Source organism: Hemitrygon akajei, chromosome 13 (genome assembly GCF_048418815.1).
Source record: "Hemitrygon akajei chromosome 13, sHemAka1.3, whole genome shotgun sequence".
Taxonomy (NCBI): Eukaryota; Metazoa; Chordata; class Chondrichthyes; order Myliobatiformes; family Dasyatidae; genus Hemitrygon; species Hemitrygon akajei.
The window spans coordinates 99,760,693-99,776,458 of record NC_133136.1 but is presented as its reverse complement, the minus strand read 5'-3'; the positions used below and the strand labels follow the sequence as shown (position 1 = coordinate 99,776,458).

Below are 15,766 nucleotides of genomic sequence, written 5' to 3'. Positions count from 1 at the left end.
AAAGAAAAGGACCCAAATGAGCCTAATGTAGGATGAGTTGGTGGGTCTTTTGTAAGGATATGAGGTCCTGGTGATCAGTCCAGATCAGGAAGGACTTGGTGTTTCCCCATCAGCCAATGTCTGCAATCGCCAATGTCTGCAATCCTCCAGGGCCCATTTAATGGTAAGTAACTCCCTCTCTCCTACTCCATGACAGCATTGTGTACAGTTGAACTTGCTCGAGAAGGCACAAGGGTGTCTTCCCATACGGTCCTCATTGGGAGAGGATGGCCCCAGCACCCACATCACATACATCCACCTCTACCACAAAGGGTCCAGAAGGGTGGGGAATGGGTGCAGCACTCTACAATAGCAGACCATGTTATTTGTGAGGTCAGTGGCTTGGTCAGGGAGATGAGAGGAATGGCGATTTGGCTGTAGTTTCAGATGAAACAGCAGTAGAATTTGCAGAAACTCAACAAGTGCTCTAGTTGTTTGAGCTAACGTGGTCAGGTCCATTCAGTGACAGCACACACTTTCTCTGGGTCCATGGTTAAGCCTTGGGGTGAAAGGGTTTAACCCAGGAAGGAAATGACTGGGCTGTGACACTGGCATTTTTCTAACTTACAATACAGTTGGTTTTCAAGGAGATGCTGAAAGACTAAAAATAGATGTAACAAATGTGTTCTTGGAAATCTTTGGAGAAGATAAGGATGTCATTAAGGTAGATGAACACATACCTGGGTAGCATGTCTTGAAAGACTTTGTTAATGAAGGCATGAAAAATGACTGGACTGTTGGAAAATTCAACTGGCATTCGGAGTTATAAATGCCATCTTTCACTCATCCCCTGGTGGATGCAAATCAGGTTGTACCCACTTGGTCGATCCAGTTTGGTGACGATCTGGATCCATTGGGAGTTTTGAATCAAGGGGAGTGGGGTAGCAGTTCTTAATGGTGATTTTGTTGAGTCAGTGGCAGTTGATGCAGAAACAGAGAACCCCATCTTTCTTTTTGTCACAGAAGAATCCTACATTGGCTGGGGACTGAGATGCTCAAATGAAGCTATGCCATAGTGCTTCAGCAATGTAGTCATTCAAGACTTGATTCTCAGAAGGGGAAAGGGAGACCAGACCCCCTCAGGTAGAGATGGCGCCCCTACTCAGCAGTGAAGCAGATGACCAGGTGAAGTGAGGGTTGTGAGTGGAGAACCAGAGGTAACCCAAGATGAGAGGAATGTTGCGCAAGTCAATCAGGAGGAATTTGATGAATTCACGGTACTCTCTGATTCTCAGTGCACAGGCCATATGAGGGCTCTGACCATCCCAGATCCCAAGAGACATCCCCGTGATGTAGAAAGGGTTAGAGATAGGCTTGGTCAGAAGTCCAAGCTGCAGATGGTAATGGGCCAAGAGCACTTCTTCATTCCAGCGAGAGTGCTGAATTCCATGGTGTAATTTAGCACCAAGTTTTGATACAGGCAAAATCTCTGATTTGCTACCTCCCTTCCACTTTCCAGTGGGTTGAAAACCAAGCACATCTCAGAGGTGAAATCCTCATATTTGTTGTGGGGAATCTTCTTGTCCCACTTAGCAGCTGCCCAGGTGAGAGCTTACCCAGTCAAGAGAGGATGATCAGGTTAATCTTAACTCAGTACGTAAGATACAGAGATGGATGAAGCTCAAAATGCAAGATGCACAGGAAGTTATGGCATTGGGTTGGGGATCCGTCAACATGATCAGGGACCAGAATCCAGCACTCTGAGGGAGGAGGGTGACTTCACGGGGTTGCTGTATCAAGAAAGTGACAAGTAGATGGTCATTGTATTCCTGCTCCTGGATCATGTACTTATGTCAACAGATGGGTTCCTTTAGGCAAGCAACCTCTGCTGGGTCAATCGAGGGCTCACTGATTCTGTCAGGAACTTTACTGGAGGCTTGACCCAAATGCAGAGCAGCAGAGACAACTCCGTGATGAACAATAACTTAAATAATTATCTGCAGGATAACAAGCCACAAGGGACCACAAAATAAGAGAGAATAGATACTAAACACCACATGCAACAAAATAACTGAAGACTTGGAGTAACTCGTTGAGAAAGGCTGATTTGATGAGTGAACAGGAGCTGTGGATGAGAACTGGGTTTAAATAGGCTGCAGGTGATGTGTCAGGTGATTCCTGTTAGCTGGGTGGAGACTGAGAGGTGCCTACCTGTGCAGGCTTGACAAGATCAGGATAGGATAGAAAAAGGACAGAATGAAATTTTGTCACTGATTTTTTTCTGTACTGATCCAAGTTATGATAGTTCTCTGTCAAAGAGAGACCGTAACCTCTTGCTTGGTGCCAACAATTTAGGATTAGATTAAAAGACAGTGGTAATGTTTTAGCCACTGTAACATTGAAGCACTGTAGGGATATCTCTCAGGATATCTGATAGCTAAAGTAAGAAAAATAATGGAACCATATTGCATATTTTGAATATTTATTTGCTATTTGTATCTCTACCACCACAGTACTCCAGCCAAGGCGCACACATTAGCATTTTTTGGAGAAGGATCTGGTCCAATATTGCTGGATGATGTACAGTGTACAGGCAATGAACTGTCTATAGACCAGTGTCCCAAGAGTTTGTGGGGAGAGCACAACTGTGGGCACAAGGAAGATGCAGGTGTAACCTGCAATCCTCTGAGGGGTAGGTATTACACCAAAATAATACAATTATAATTATACAGTATTTAGAAAAATGGATGGCCATATATTGAATGGAGGTTTACAAGTTATTTTTCAGCATGTAAATTGTTGTACAGTTTAAATTAAATTCTGTTTTATTTTCTGTACATATATAGTATAAAATCATTTTTAAAATGGTATGATGGTAAGTCCCTGTGGTTATGGTAGGAGAAAAACATGTGTTCTAGGCCTAGGACTAGGTAAACACAAATGATTCCAGGGTGGTGTTTTGTATACCATGTTTAGTTCCTGGATTTTTCACTTTTGATAGAAAAGAGCAGATTGTGATAAATTGGCACAGAATTCTGAAAAGAAACATCCCACAGCAGCAGTTGGAGAGCATTAACATGTGGGTGTATTTCAATTCCAGTACAGAATGTGAGATTATCTCTAACAATGTCGAATATGAAATGCCCTGAAGGGTTGCTGTTGTTCTTAATTTCTGTCTTGTGAATTCATTGTGGAAAGAGAAAGATTAATTTCTTTTGTATTTATCAAATACATAAAGGAATCCTTTGTCCATGTATTAGGCAATAAAAGTTCGTGAATGTAACAGATAGCCTCACATATGTATACAACATCTGTTTCCAATGGTCACTTAGAGACCTCTTGAATAGAGTGAATGAAATGCATCAATTGTAACAAATCTGATTTTCCAGAGGAGAAAACTACAGCTTTAAAACTGCAAGCCCCCAGTGAATTTATTCGTAGGACTCAGTATTAAAGATGATACCTAACCAGTTTTCCTTGACTATTAGTACATTTTGTAAAATAAATCTTTCAGTTGCTGTAATGGCATGATTATATTCCAGTTGATGCTGGAAATCATATTAATGCCATTACATAACAGTGCTTTGCCACTTTTATTGTCAGCCATGTATCCTCATTCTTGGCTTTTGTTGTCTTGTTCAGACGGTGCACTACGCCTGGTCGGAGGAGGGGGCAGCCACGAAGGACGGCTTGAGGTATTTTATAGTGGCCAGTGGGGAACGGTCTGTGATGATGGCTGGACAGAGCAGAATGCCCAAGTAGTTTGCCAGCAACTGGGATTCAGGTACTCCAGGAGTTTTCCCATCAAATGAAAAGAAAATAGAAAGCTGAGAGTTAGATAGAAAATTAAAACCATACTGAGGATGTGGCATCATTTTGTTTGTTTAATTATTTCAGTGTGAAAATGCCTTTTGCTTTCCTGCATATAATATAGTCAAAGGCTTCACGTGGGGAATCACACAACAGGAATGCTAGATTTGAATGAACCGTGAATATTACAGCAAGTTAATAGATAAGGTTGCTCAATTAAATTTAATTAGAAATGCTATTTTTAACTGTGGTTAGCAGGTGATGTAGGCAAATATTTTATGGTCCATAATTGTCATTAAGAATTACAAAACCTAACAAGAGGAAAACTTGAATTTTCAAGAGGTGCTTGATGCAGTGCAGCACAACATTAGGCTGCATGGAATTGAAGATAATGTAGTATTATAAATTGTAGATTAGCTAATTGACTGAAAACATAATGTAGGAATAAAGAACTAATTTTTGAGTTAAAATAATAAAAATGCTGGAATTATGAAATGAAAATAGAAAATGCTGGAAGCACTCAGGAAGTATCTATGGAAAGAAAAATAGATTTGATATTTTAGATTTAAAAAAATCTTCATCAAAGCAATGAGGATGTCTATTATTTTTTCAGTTAGATCAGTGTGAAATCGGTGCCAATGAGGCCTCTTTGACCTGAAAAGCTAACTCTTTTAAAAGATGCTGCCAGACCTGATGAATGTGATAAGAAGGTTGTCCTTATGAAAAAAAAAACATTGAGTAAGAAGGGATTATATCATCTGGTTTAGAAAATTATGCTATCTTACTAGAATGCATAAAGCAGGATAGCTTCTGAGAGGTTTTCCCTGGATGGGAAGTAAAGAAGTTGGACTGTCTATCTTGGACCAAGATGAGTATTTTTTTCATTCAGAGGCAGGGCATCTTTTCATGAGATTGTTTACAAGGTTAGATCAGATGGGATTCAGGGTGAGATGCTCAATTGAATACAAAATTGGCTTAAAGACTAGCTTTATCTGTCACATGTACATAAAAACATTGAAACTTTCAGTGAAATACACCATTTGCATCAAGGATCAACGATCTGAGGATGTGCCCACAAGTGCCACCATGCGCCAACATAGCATGTCCACAACATACTAACTCAATTGTCTTTGGGAGGAATCCAGAGCACATGGAGGAACCCATATGGTTACAGGGAGAACATACAGGCTTCTTACAGACAGTGGTGGGAACTGAACCACAAATGCTGATGCTCTGCTACCGTACTGCCTCTGTTGGTAACTGGTAGGAAACAGAGGATGGTCGTAGAAGATTAGAGGCCTATGTTTAGAGATATGCCAAAAGGATATGCTAGGTCCCCCGTTGTTTGTCATCTATATTAATGATCTGGATGACAATGTCATTAACATGGTTTGCAGATGACACCAAAAATGATAGTGTGTGGACAGAGAGAAAGGTTTTCTAGGATTACAACAAGAATTAAATCCATTGAGGAAGTGGATGGACTAAGGAATAGCAGATGGAATTTAACTCAAACTACATTTTGGAAAGATATACTGCGGTAGGAGTTATGCCCTGGACTGTGTTTCAGTACAGAGAGAACCAAGTCTACAGATACACAGACACACGTAGAAGGGAGGTAGGGAAGACAATTGGCATTTCATCAGTCAAGGTATTGAGTACAGGAATTGGGATGTCTTGTTGCAAATGTACAACTTATTGGTGAACCTACATGCAGTATTTTAGGATACATTAGGATGTAAGGCACTAGCCTGCAGGTCACTCTTGCCAAGGTGTAACAAATGCTTAGCCACTCAGGGTCACGTGAAGCCATGAGAGCAGATGGTGGATGGCCGTATGAGCAGCTGGTGCATATCACAAGTCCTGGTTATGCAACCACTGACACCAGGCAAACAATCTCTGAAGAGTGTTGATAATGGCTGGGGTTACCCATCTTGTAAAGACACTGCCCAAAAGAAGACAATGGCAAACTACTTCTGTAGAATAATTTTGCCAAGAACAGTCATGGGCAGGGATAGAGAAAAGAATAAGAACAATAGTGTGGAAGAGGTCCATGATCCCTCGCAGATTAAAGACCATGATCGCCAATGGCATACAACACAGCACATAGTGATGATGATGATAATGACATAGAGTATTGTGCACAGTTCTCGTTAGCATAATGAATACCACTAACTAGGAAAGGGTACAAAAAAGATTCACAAGGATGTTGCTGGGATTGGAGTTATGTGGAGAGGTTTGATTTGCTGGGACCCTTTTTCCCTGCAGTGTAGAAAGCTGAGGGGTGAACTATTAGAGGTAGATAAAATCATGAGGGGTATAGATAAGTGAATGTTTACAGTCTTTTCCTCCAGAGTAGGGGTACTTAAAACTAAAGGGCACAGATTTAAGGGAGGAGGGGAAAGATTTCAGAGAGCAGTTTCTTCACACAGAAGATGGTAGGTATTTGAAATGAGCTGCTGAAGAAGGTTACAGAGGCATGTACAATTAGAACATACAATATATTTGGACATGTACTTGATAGAAAAGCTTTAGATAGATGTGAGGGATATAGGCATCTGAGACCAACTTCAATAGGCATTCTTGTTGGCATGGACGATTGACAGAAGAGCCTCCTTCAATTCTGTATTACACTATGACTCTACTTTGATAAATGGTTAATGGAATTTTGGATATCAAGTGAACCAAGCTGCTGTCCAGGAAAGTGGAGTTAATGAACCTGGTGAGTGGCTGAAGAGTCTCAAGGAATATTATGTCCCACACCCATTGCTTGCTGAATTTTTATGCTACATCCTTTTCACTCTTTCTAATTCTCAGAATCAGGTTTGATATCCCTGGCATATGTAGTACAGTGTTGCTTTACTGTAGCAATACAGTGCAATACATAATTCTAAAATACTGTAAATTACATTAAGAAATATATACAATGGATTCTGGTTAATTGGACATGGCAGCTCCAGTATATTTTGGCCCAGTTAAGCGGCTGTACCAGTTAGCTGAAGTTTCGTGGAAATAGTCAAGAGGGTATAAAAAAGACAAATTGACTAACAAATTATGTATTTAAAGGAATACAAAACAAATTAGAACACTACTAATAGTACTGTAGTACTATAACTCTATGTATTAGTTCCTAATAGTTATCAACTGAGAAATTCATCCAGTGTGTGCAATGAACAACATCAGCCCAGAAGAAAACCAGTTCAGATAATGCTGTCGATAATTACACCCTCCAAACCTTCATCCTCATTGTAACCTTCACTATGGCTGTCAATACCTTCAAATTCTTCATAACTCCTAACTTGTTGAGGTACTGAAATAATTTTAATTTCACTCCTGGTCATTTCTGGAATCTCCAAGCTTGAATGCTTGAAACAGCAGTGAGCAAAACAGTTCTGAATTGTCTTACTGCTTATTTCTTGCCAGCTATCAGTGACAAAGATCATCACTTCTTGATCACACACAACTGATGCTGTTTGAAAATTGTTCACACTAAGAATGACGTGGCATCGAGTGTATTCGACTGACACTAGTTAGAAGTTGTTCATTCATAGTTTCCTTCCCCAATCTAATTTCAATCGGAAAATGCGTTCCACCAGCATTTTGTGTGTGTTGCTTGAATTTCCAGCGTCTGCAGATTTCCTCATGTTTGCATTAAATCAGAATTGTTCTTTCACTCTTAAAATAGCTTTCTGTAGGTTGTAGCTGGATTTCTGTTATAGTTCTGGATCAGCGGTCTTGATCGGCACAGATTTACCCCACAGCAGACTGTGAATTTCTTTGTTCACCCTGGTTTTGGCTTGAGTAAGTCCGGTACGTTCTTGAAGGCACACACTCATCCACTCAGTTCTTGATTAAGTCAGTGGCATCTGTGGCATGGTCATTCAAATTCAAAGATGAATATTGTCCGGACCACTGACTCAAAGCAATCCTGTAAGCACTCCTCCAAATCCCCTTGGTGCTCCTCAAGCGGTTCTCAGTCTCTGTCTGTATACTGGAAGTAAAAGTACAACCAGGTGATTGAACCTTCCCAAGTACGGGCATTGGATGGCACAGTAAGCATTCAGGATCAGTATCAGAATCAGGTTTATTGTCACAGGCATGTGATGTGAAACCTAGCAGCAGCAGTTCAATACAATACATAATCTAGCAGAGAGAAATAATAATAAATAAAACATAATAATAAATAAACAAGTAAATCAATTATGTGTATTGAATAGATTTTTTTAAATGTGCAAAAAAACAGAAATACTGTATATTAAAAAAAAGTGAGGTAGTGTCCAAAGCTTCAATGTCCATTCAGGAATCAGATGGCAGAGGGGAAGAAGCTGTTCCTGAATTGCTGAGTGTCTGCCTTCAGGCTTCTGTACCTCATGCCTGTTGGTATCAGTGAGAAAAAGGCAGTCCCTGGGTGCTAGACGTCCTTAATAATGGACGCTGCCTTTCTGAGGCACCGCTCCCTGAAGATGTCCTGGATACTTTGTAGGCTAGTGCCCAAGATGGAGCTAACTACATTTATAACCTTCTGCAGCTTCTTTTGGTCCTGTGCAGTAGCCCCTCCATACCAGACAGTGATGCAGCCTGTCAGAATGCTCTCCACGGTACAACTATAGAAGTTTTTGAGTGTATTTGTTGACATGCCAAATCTCTTCAAACTCCTAATATAGTATAGCCACTGTCTTGCCTTCTTTATGACTACATTGATATGTTGGGACCAGGTTAGATCCTCAGAGATCTTGACACTGAGGAACTTGAAGCTGCTCACTCTCTCCACTTCTGATCCCTCTATGAGGATTGGTGTGTGCTCCTTCATCTTACCCTTCCTGAATTCCACAATCAGCTCTTTTGTCTTACTGACATTGAGTGCCAGGTTGTTGCTGCGGCACCATTCCACTAGTTGGCATATCTCACTCCTGTATGCCCTCTTGTCACCACCTGAAATTCTACCAACAACATTCTTGATGGTGGTGTAACAGTAGTCAATTTTATTGGCTCCTCTGGTTCCACAGGTGATATGTTGGTGATAGTTGGTCAGAGACTCTCTCAAGTTGCGTGGTTGAAATCCTCCACATTAGTGTACACTGTTTTGTGACTGCTGTTCGTGGTGCTCAGCTTCCCCAGTGTCTGCCTGACGTTGGCCAGTGGCAGAATGTACACCACTACCAGGATGATGGTGAAAAACACTTCCGGCAGATAAAATGGATGATACTCAACTGCTAGATGTTTCAGGTCAGGTGAGCAGGATTTAATGCTAATTGGCTAAAGCATTACTAGCAGATAGTTTTAAGGATGCTAGCCATCTTCCAGTGTCATCTCTGAGTGGACTTTAACGATATGTGACTGACAGTTCACATCAATAATCGATTGATTGTAAATATCAGCACATTAGACTGACTGTCAGGTTTGCATGCAAAATTGGCGGAAAAGTTTTCAGGTACTGTACAGGAATAAAAAACAGTTTATATTCTTTGGCACATACATTGCACTAAGGCCATTTGTTGCACATCAGGCAAGACTGGGTAACTCAAAAGAGGCCAGAATGGAAAACAAGGCCTTCTTTGTCTAGACTGCTCAACTTCTAACTGATTTAATCAACTGATATGAAAGTATCTGATCATCTTTCATTAATATTGCAGTGAACGTAGTATGTGATTTACCTTCTGATTTGATTCTGCCATTTAAAAGCCTCACACAACTGGCCCATTCTTAAAGCTGTGTTCCCGGGTTGCCAGGATAAGCTTCAAATGGATGTGGTTTCCTTATGGTTCGGCATTTGGAAACTGACCCAAGATCCTCCAAAATCTCAACTTCTCAACAAGCTTGCAGTGATGCAGTTATGTCTTCCTGCTTTCACAGGTATGCACAGAAGCCTCTGGTGGGTCAATTTGAACGTGGTTCTGGACCTATTCACCTGGATGATGTCAATTGTTCTGGTCAGGAGTCATCACTAATTTTGTGCCCTAGAAATGATTGGGGTCAACATGACTGCGGTCACCAAGAGGACGTAACTGTCATCTGCACATTCACTGCTGCAAACGACATCCAGGAAATCCCCTTTGGTGAGCATTGCTTAGGAGAGTCTCAGCACTGTTTACAGTTCTACAATTGACAGCTTGACTCAGAAGTTCCAAGGACAATAACCCCATTTTCTGTGTATTTCTTGCAGCACCACAAAATGTTTCAGTTTACACACCAGTAAATGTTTCATTCCTCAATAAAAGACATGGGATTTATTTTGGACTAAGGTAACAAAAAATTATCACAAGGATTGTATATTTTAGGTGAAAGATGTTGAATATATTCAAGACCAAGACTAAGGAATTAATGAATATGAGGATTGGGTGGGATATGGAATCAGTTTGAATGAGTTTGGGGATCAGCTGGCTTTGTATTTGATGGTGCGCTGGTTCAGGGATTATTAGGCCTACACCTTTTCCTATTTCCTTGATTTCTAACAACCCCACTGACAGTAACTGTTAACTGTACTGCTCCACAGAACTATCAATTGGCGATTTTAGAAATATTACATTCATTTTCCTCTGCCAAATCACTGATGTACACCGTCAATAATTGAAGCCCAAGCAATGGTCACTGTGCTATCCCATAAGTTGTTCATGCTCACCACCCTGAGGAAGATCCACTTATACTTGACCATCTGCTAGTATTTAGTCCAAACCAGTATCTTACCCTGAATCAAATGTGCTTTAATTTTACTCACATTTCTATGAGGGATCTTTCCAAAAGATTTCTGAAAATCCAAATATACCACTTACTCTCTTTCTCCTTTATTAATTTTACCAGTCACATCCTGATGCACCATCAATAACTCTCTGAGACATGAGGCGAGATATCGGCTTTTATTGACTGGAAGAAAGAACAAGCAGCAATTGACCACCATGCTACATCCTGGAGACTGAGAGGCAGGGCTCAGGCCCCAATCGCCTTTATACCGGGGTCTGTGGGAGGAGCCACGGTCAGTGGGAGGAGCCTCAGGAGCAGTCAGCGGGGGGGCGTGTCCAGACAGGTATATGTAGTTCACCACACATCCTCAAAGAAATTCCAGTAGGTTTCTCAAACATGATAGCCTTTTCATAAATCTTTGATGACTTTTTCTAATCCCATAAATAATGTGGCCAGAGTTCTGTTACAATTTCCTTTATAATGGTAGACTATTAACAATATTCCTGCTACCGTTTTCTTCACTGTATTTCAGAATCAGGTTTAATGTCACCAGAATATGTCATGAAATTTGTTAACTTTATGGCAACAGTAAAATGCAATACATGATAAATATTTAAAAAAACTAAATTACAATAAGTAAATACATATAAAGGGGTTTAGTAAATAAGTTAAGTATATATACTTAACTCCTTTATTAAACAATGGGATAAAACTTGGGAGCCTCTATTCTGCAGGAACAATTCCATATCTATTGCTTGTTGGATGATGGCAATCAATACTTTCATTTCCATGGTTAAACAAGAGAAAATCTACAGATGCTGGAAATCTTAGCAACACACACAAAATACCGCAGGAACTCAGCAAACCAGGCAGCATCTATGGAAAAGAGCACAGTCAACGTCTCATGCAGGACTGGAGAAAAGTAGCTGAGGAGTAGATTTAAGAGGTGGGAGAGGGGAGAGAGAAACACAAGGTTACAGGTGCAACCTGAAGGGGGAGGGATGAAGTAAAGAGCTGGGAAGTTGATTGGTGAAAGAGATACTGGGCTGGCGAAGGTGGAGTGTGATAGAAGAGGACAAAAGGCCATGGAAGAAAGAAAAATGGGGAGGAGAACCAGAGGCAGGTAATGGACAGGTAAGGAGATAAGGCAAGAGAGGGAAAAGGGGATGGGGAATGGTGAAGGGGTAGTGGGCATTACCGGAAGTTCAAGAAATTGATGTTCATACCTTCAGGTTGGAGGCTACCAAGGTGGAATGTAAGGTGTTGTTCCTCCAACCTAAGAGGGGCCTCATCACAATAGTGGAGGAAGCCATGGATAGACATATTGGAATGGGAATGGGAAGTGGAATTAAAATGGGTGGGAGATCCTGCTTTTTCTGGCAGATAGAGCATAAGTGCTCGATGAAACAGTCTCCCAATGTACATTGGGTATTGCTGATATACAGGCGGCCCCACCAGGAATACTGAACACACTATATGACCACAACAGATTCACGGGTGAAGTGTTGCCTCACCTGGAAGAACTGTTCAGGGCCCTGAATGGTAGTGAGGGAGGCGGTGTAGGGGCACTTGTTCCGTTTGCAAGGATAAGTGCCAGGAGGAAGATCACTAGGGAGGGACAAATGGACAAGGGAGTCGCTTAGGGAGCAATCCTTGTGGAAAGCAGAAAATGGGTAGGGGGCAGGTGGAAGGGTAAGAAGTGCTTGGTGGTGGGATCCCGTTGGAGGGGGCGGAAGTTACGGAGAACTATGTGCTTGTCACAGAGGCTGGTGGGGTGGTAGATGAGGACAAGAGAAACCTTATCCCTGGAGGGGTGGTGGAAGGATGGGTTGACAGCAGACATGTGTGAAGTGGAAGAGATGCGGTTGAGGGCAGTGTTGATGGTGGAGGAAGGAAAGCCTCTTTCTTTGAAGAAGGACATCTCCTTCATTCTCGAATGAAAAGCCTCATCCTGAGAGCAGATGCATTGGAGATGGAGGAATTAAGAGAAGGGGATAGCATTTTTACAAGTAACAGGGTGGAAAGAGGAATAGTCCAGGTAGTTGTGAGACTATGTGGCTTTGTACTAGACATCAGTAGATAAACTGTCTCTAGAGATAGAGAGATCGAGAAAGGGGAGGGAGGTGATGGAAATGGACCAGATGAATTTGAAAGCATACTGTTAATTTGTAGCAAAACTGTATAAATGTTAGTAAGCATTAGGGATTGTTAGGAATGACAAGGAGAATGACAGAAAGAAAAACTAGAATTCATTCCAACAACACTCACAAAATGCTGGAGGAACTTAGCAGACCAGGCAACATCTATGGAAAATAGCACAGTCAACATTTCAGGCTGAAACCCTTTGGTAGGACTGTAGAAAAAAAGCTGAGGAGTAGAATTGAAAAGTGGGGGGGGGGGGGGGTGGGAGAAACACCAGGAGACCAGGAGATAGTGAAACTTGGGGGGGAGGGATGAAGCAAAGAGCTAAGAAGTTGATTGGTGAAAGAGACAGAAGGCCATAGCAGAAAGAAAAAGGGGGGAGGAGCACCAGAGGGAGACGAGGGGCAGGCAAGGAGATAACATGAGAGAGGGGAAAGGGGATGGGAAATGGTGAAGTGGGAGAGGCATTACTGGAAGTTTGAGAAATTGGTGTTCATGCCGTCAAGTTGGAGGCTACCCAAACGAGATATAAGATGTTGTTCCTCCGACCTGTAAGTGTGGCCTTAACACAACAATGGAGGAGGCCATGGATGAACATACCGGACGGAATGGGAAGTGGAATTAAAATGGGTGGCCACTGGGAAATCTCACTTGTTCTGGCGGACGGAGGGTAGATGCTCAGTGAAGTGGTCTCTCAACCTACGTCAGGTCTCACCATTATACAGGAGGTCACACCAGGAGCAGTGAACACAGTACATGACCCCAACAGACTCACAGGTGAATTGTCACCTCACCTGGAAGAACTGTTTGGGACCCTGAATGGTAGTGAGGGAGGAGGCATGGGGCAGGTGTAGCACTTGTTCCACTTGCAAAGGTAAGTGCCAGGAATGAGATCTGTGGGGATGGATGAATGGACAAGTGAGTCGTGTAAGGAGCGATGCCTGTGGAAAGCAGAAAGTGAGGGGGCGGGGGGGAGGAAAGATGTGTTTGATGGTGGGATCCAGTTGGAGGTAGCGGAAGTTTTGGGGTGTTAGGTGAGGATAAAAGGATCATGATCCCCGATACGGTGGCGAGGAAATGGGGTGACAGCAAACGTGCGTGATAAGGAAGAGGTAGAGCTGAGGGCAGCATTGATGGTGGAGGAAGGGAGGACCCTTTCTTTGGAAAAGGAGGATATCTCCTTCATTCTAGAATGAAAAGTCTCATCCTGAGAGCAGATGCGGTGGAGACAGAGGAATTGAGAGAAGAGGATGACATTTTTACAAGTAGCAGGGTGGAATGAGTTATAGTCCAGGTATTTGTGAGAGTCCATTGGTTTATAATAGACCCTGACAGATAAGCTGTCTCCAGAGATAGAGACAATGAAATCAAGAAAGGGAAGGGAAGTGTCGGAAATGGATCAGGTGAATTTGAGGGCAGAGTTTAAGTTGGAGGCAAAGAGGATGAAATCGACAAGTTCAGTATGGGTGCAGGAAGCAGCACCAATGCAGTCGTTGATGTAGCGTAGGAAAAGTGCGGGACAGTCACCACTGTGGGCTCGGAACATAGACTGATCCATGTAGCCGACAAACAGGCAGGCATAGCTCGGACCCATGTGAGTGCCCATGGCTACACCTTTTGTTTGAAGGAAGTGGGAGGAGCCAAAGGAGAAATTATTTAGAGTGAGGACAAGTTCAACTAGGCGCAGGTGAAAGGGAACTGATTGGGTCTGGTGTCCAGAAAGAAACAGAGAGCTTTGAGCTCTTCCTGGTTACATCCTTTAGTGTTCTAGATGTAGTTTGTCACATTCTTTGGATTTATTGGCATTGTGTTTTTCAGCAGTTTTTAAACTAATCATGACATTCTATTTTGTTTATTACACACTTAAACACAAATAATCTCCCAATGAATTATGGAATTGTTTTTTGGGTAGATAGAACCAAGGTATTTGTTTAAGTTCTCTACCAGGCCATGCTCTTTTCGTGCTGCTGCCATCAGGCAGAAGTACAAGAGCCTCAGGACTTGCACCATCAGGTTCAAGAACTTTTACTACACCTCAACCATCAGGATCTTGAACAAAACGGGTTAGCTATACTCATTTAATGGCTATTTTTTGCTATTTCATGTTTGTTATTTATTGCTGTTTATTTATATCTGCATTTGTACAGTTTGTCTACAGTTAACAGTACCTGACGTTTATAGTTTACAGTTACAGTTTATAGATTTGCTAAGTATGCCTGCAGAAAATGAATCTCAGGGTTGTATGTGGTGACATGTATGTACTCTGATAATAAATTTTAATTTGAACTTTGAATTTGTTTGTTGCCCTTGCATTCTTATGTTTCTAACTGGAAGAGACCTGTATTTGCCCTCATTAATCTTTTTTTTCCTTATTACATACTTGCATCTACTTTTATGTTTACTCTCATGGTCCATCTTTTTCTCCAATTCTCAATCAACTGTTGATCTACTTCAGAAATGACATTCAGGTGATTTAGACTCAGAAGCAAGCGTTAAAATAGATCTCCAAGAATACCGACAGGACTTCCTGTTACATTGCTCCCTAGGCAGCAGAGAGAGAAGTTAGCTCTTAAAGGCAAACTCACTTATACACACATTCCTATAGCCATGAAGCAAACAGAGAGTGCAGTAGGAGCAATGAAAAGGTCATGCAGATTCTGGTCAATGAGTTACACAATACTCCAAGTGATCTTCAGAGACATCACCCCCTAAGGGAATGTCTTTAGTAAACAGTTTATCCACAAACTAAGGTTTTCTATTGTTGTCATGGAGATATGTAAAATATTTGAGGATGATAATTGGTTATATTCTCTTTATTGAGGTAAGGTCACTTTAACTTACAATTTCCTTACCTCAGGACTTTTTGACTAATTTCCTATGATACATTTTCTGTGAATGTTAATTTGCTCTGGAAATGTTGGGTAATACTTTTGCCTGTGCACAAGACTCTGAGTGGTGAGCATAATTCCAGATATAATCAGGTGGGACATTTTGCATTGAGTTGGTGGGAGTGAAGCAGAAAGGAACAGATCCAGACTCTGCCCCAAAGTTTGACTTCTTTTGGTAGCTTGTGCCCATGCCCTTCTGATGGAGGCCTGGCTACTGCAGATAGCAGGTTGGTGTGGCTGAATCTGTGATGGTGAACATCTTGAAGGTT

General features: G+C 41.7%; 1 protein-coding gene across 1 annotated transcript in view; it reads left to right on the top strand.

Moving 5' to 3' along the window:
• Positions 1–15,766, top strand: part of prss12 (serine protease 12) — a 144,075-nt gene that overhangs the window by 84,077 nt on the left and 44,232 nt on the right. Inside the window, exons 5-7 of the mRNA XM_073065160.1 lie at positions 2,493–2,671; positions 3,622–3,763; positions 9,643–9,845. Coding sequence (XP_072921261.1) covers positions 2,493–2,671; positions 3,622–3,763; positions 9,643–9,845 — 524 coding nt within the window. The remainder of the gene's footprint in view (positions 1–2,492; positions 2,672–3,621; positions 3,764–9,642; positions 9,846–15,766) is intronic.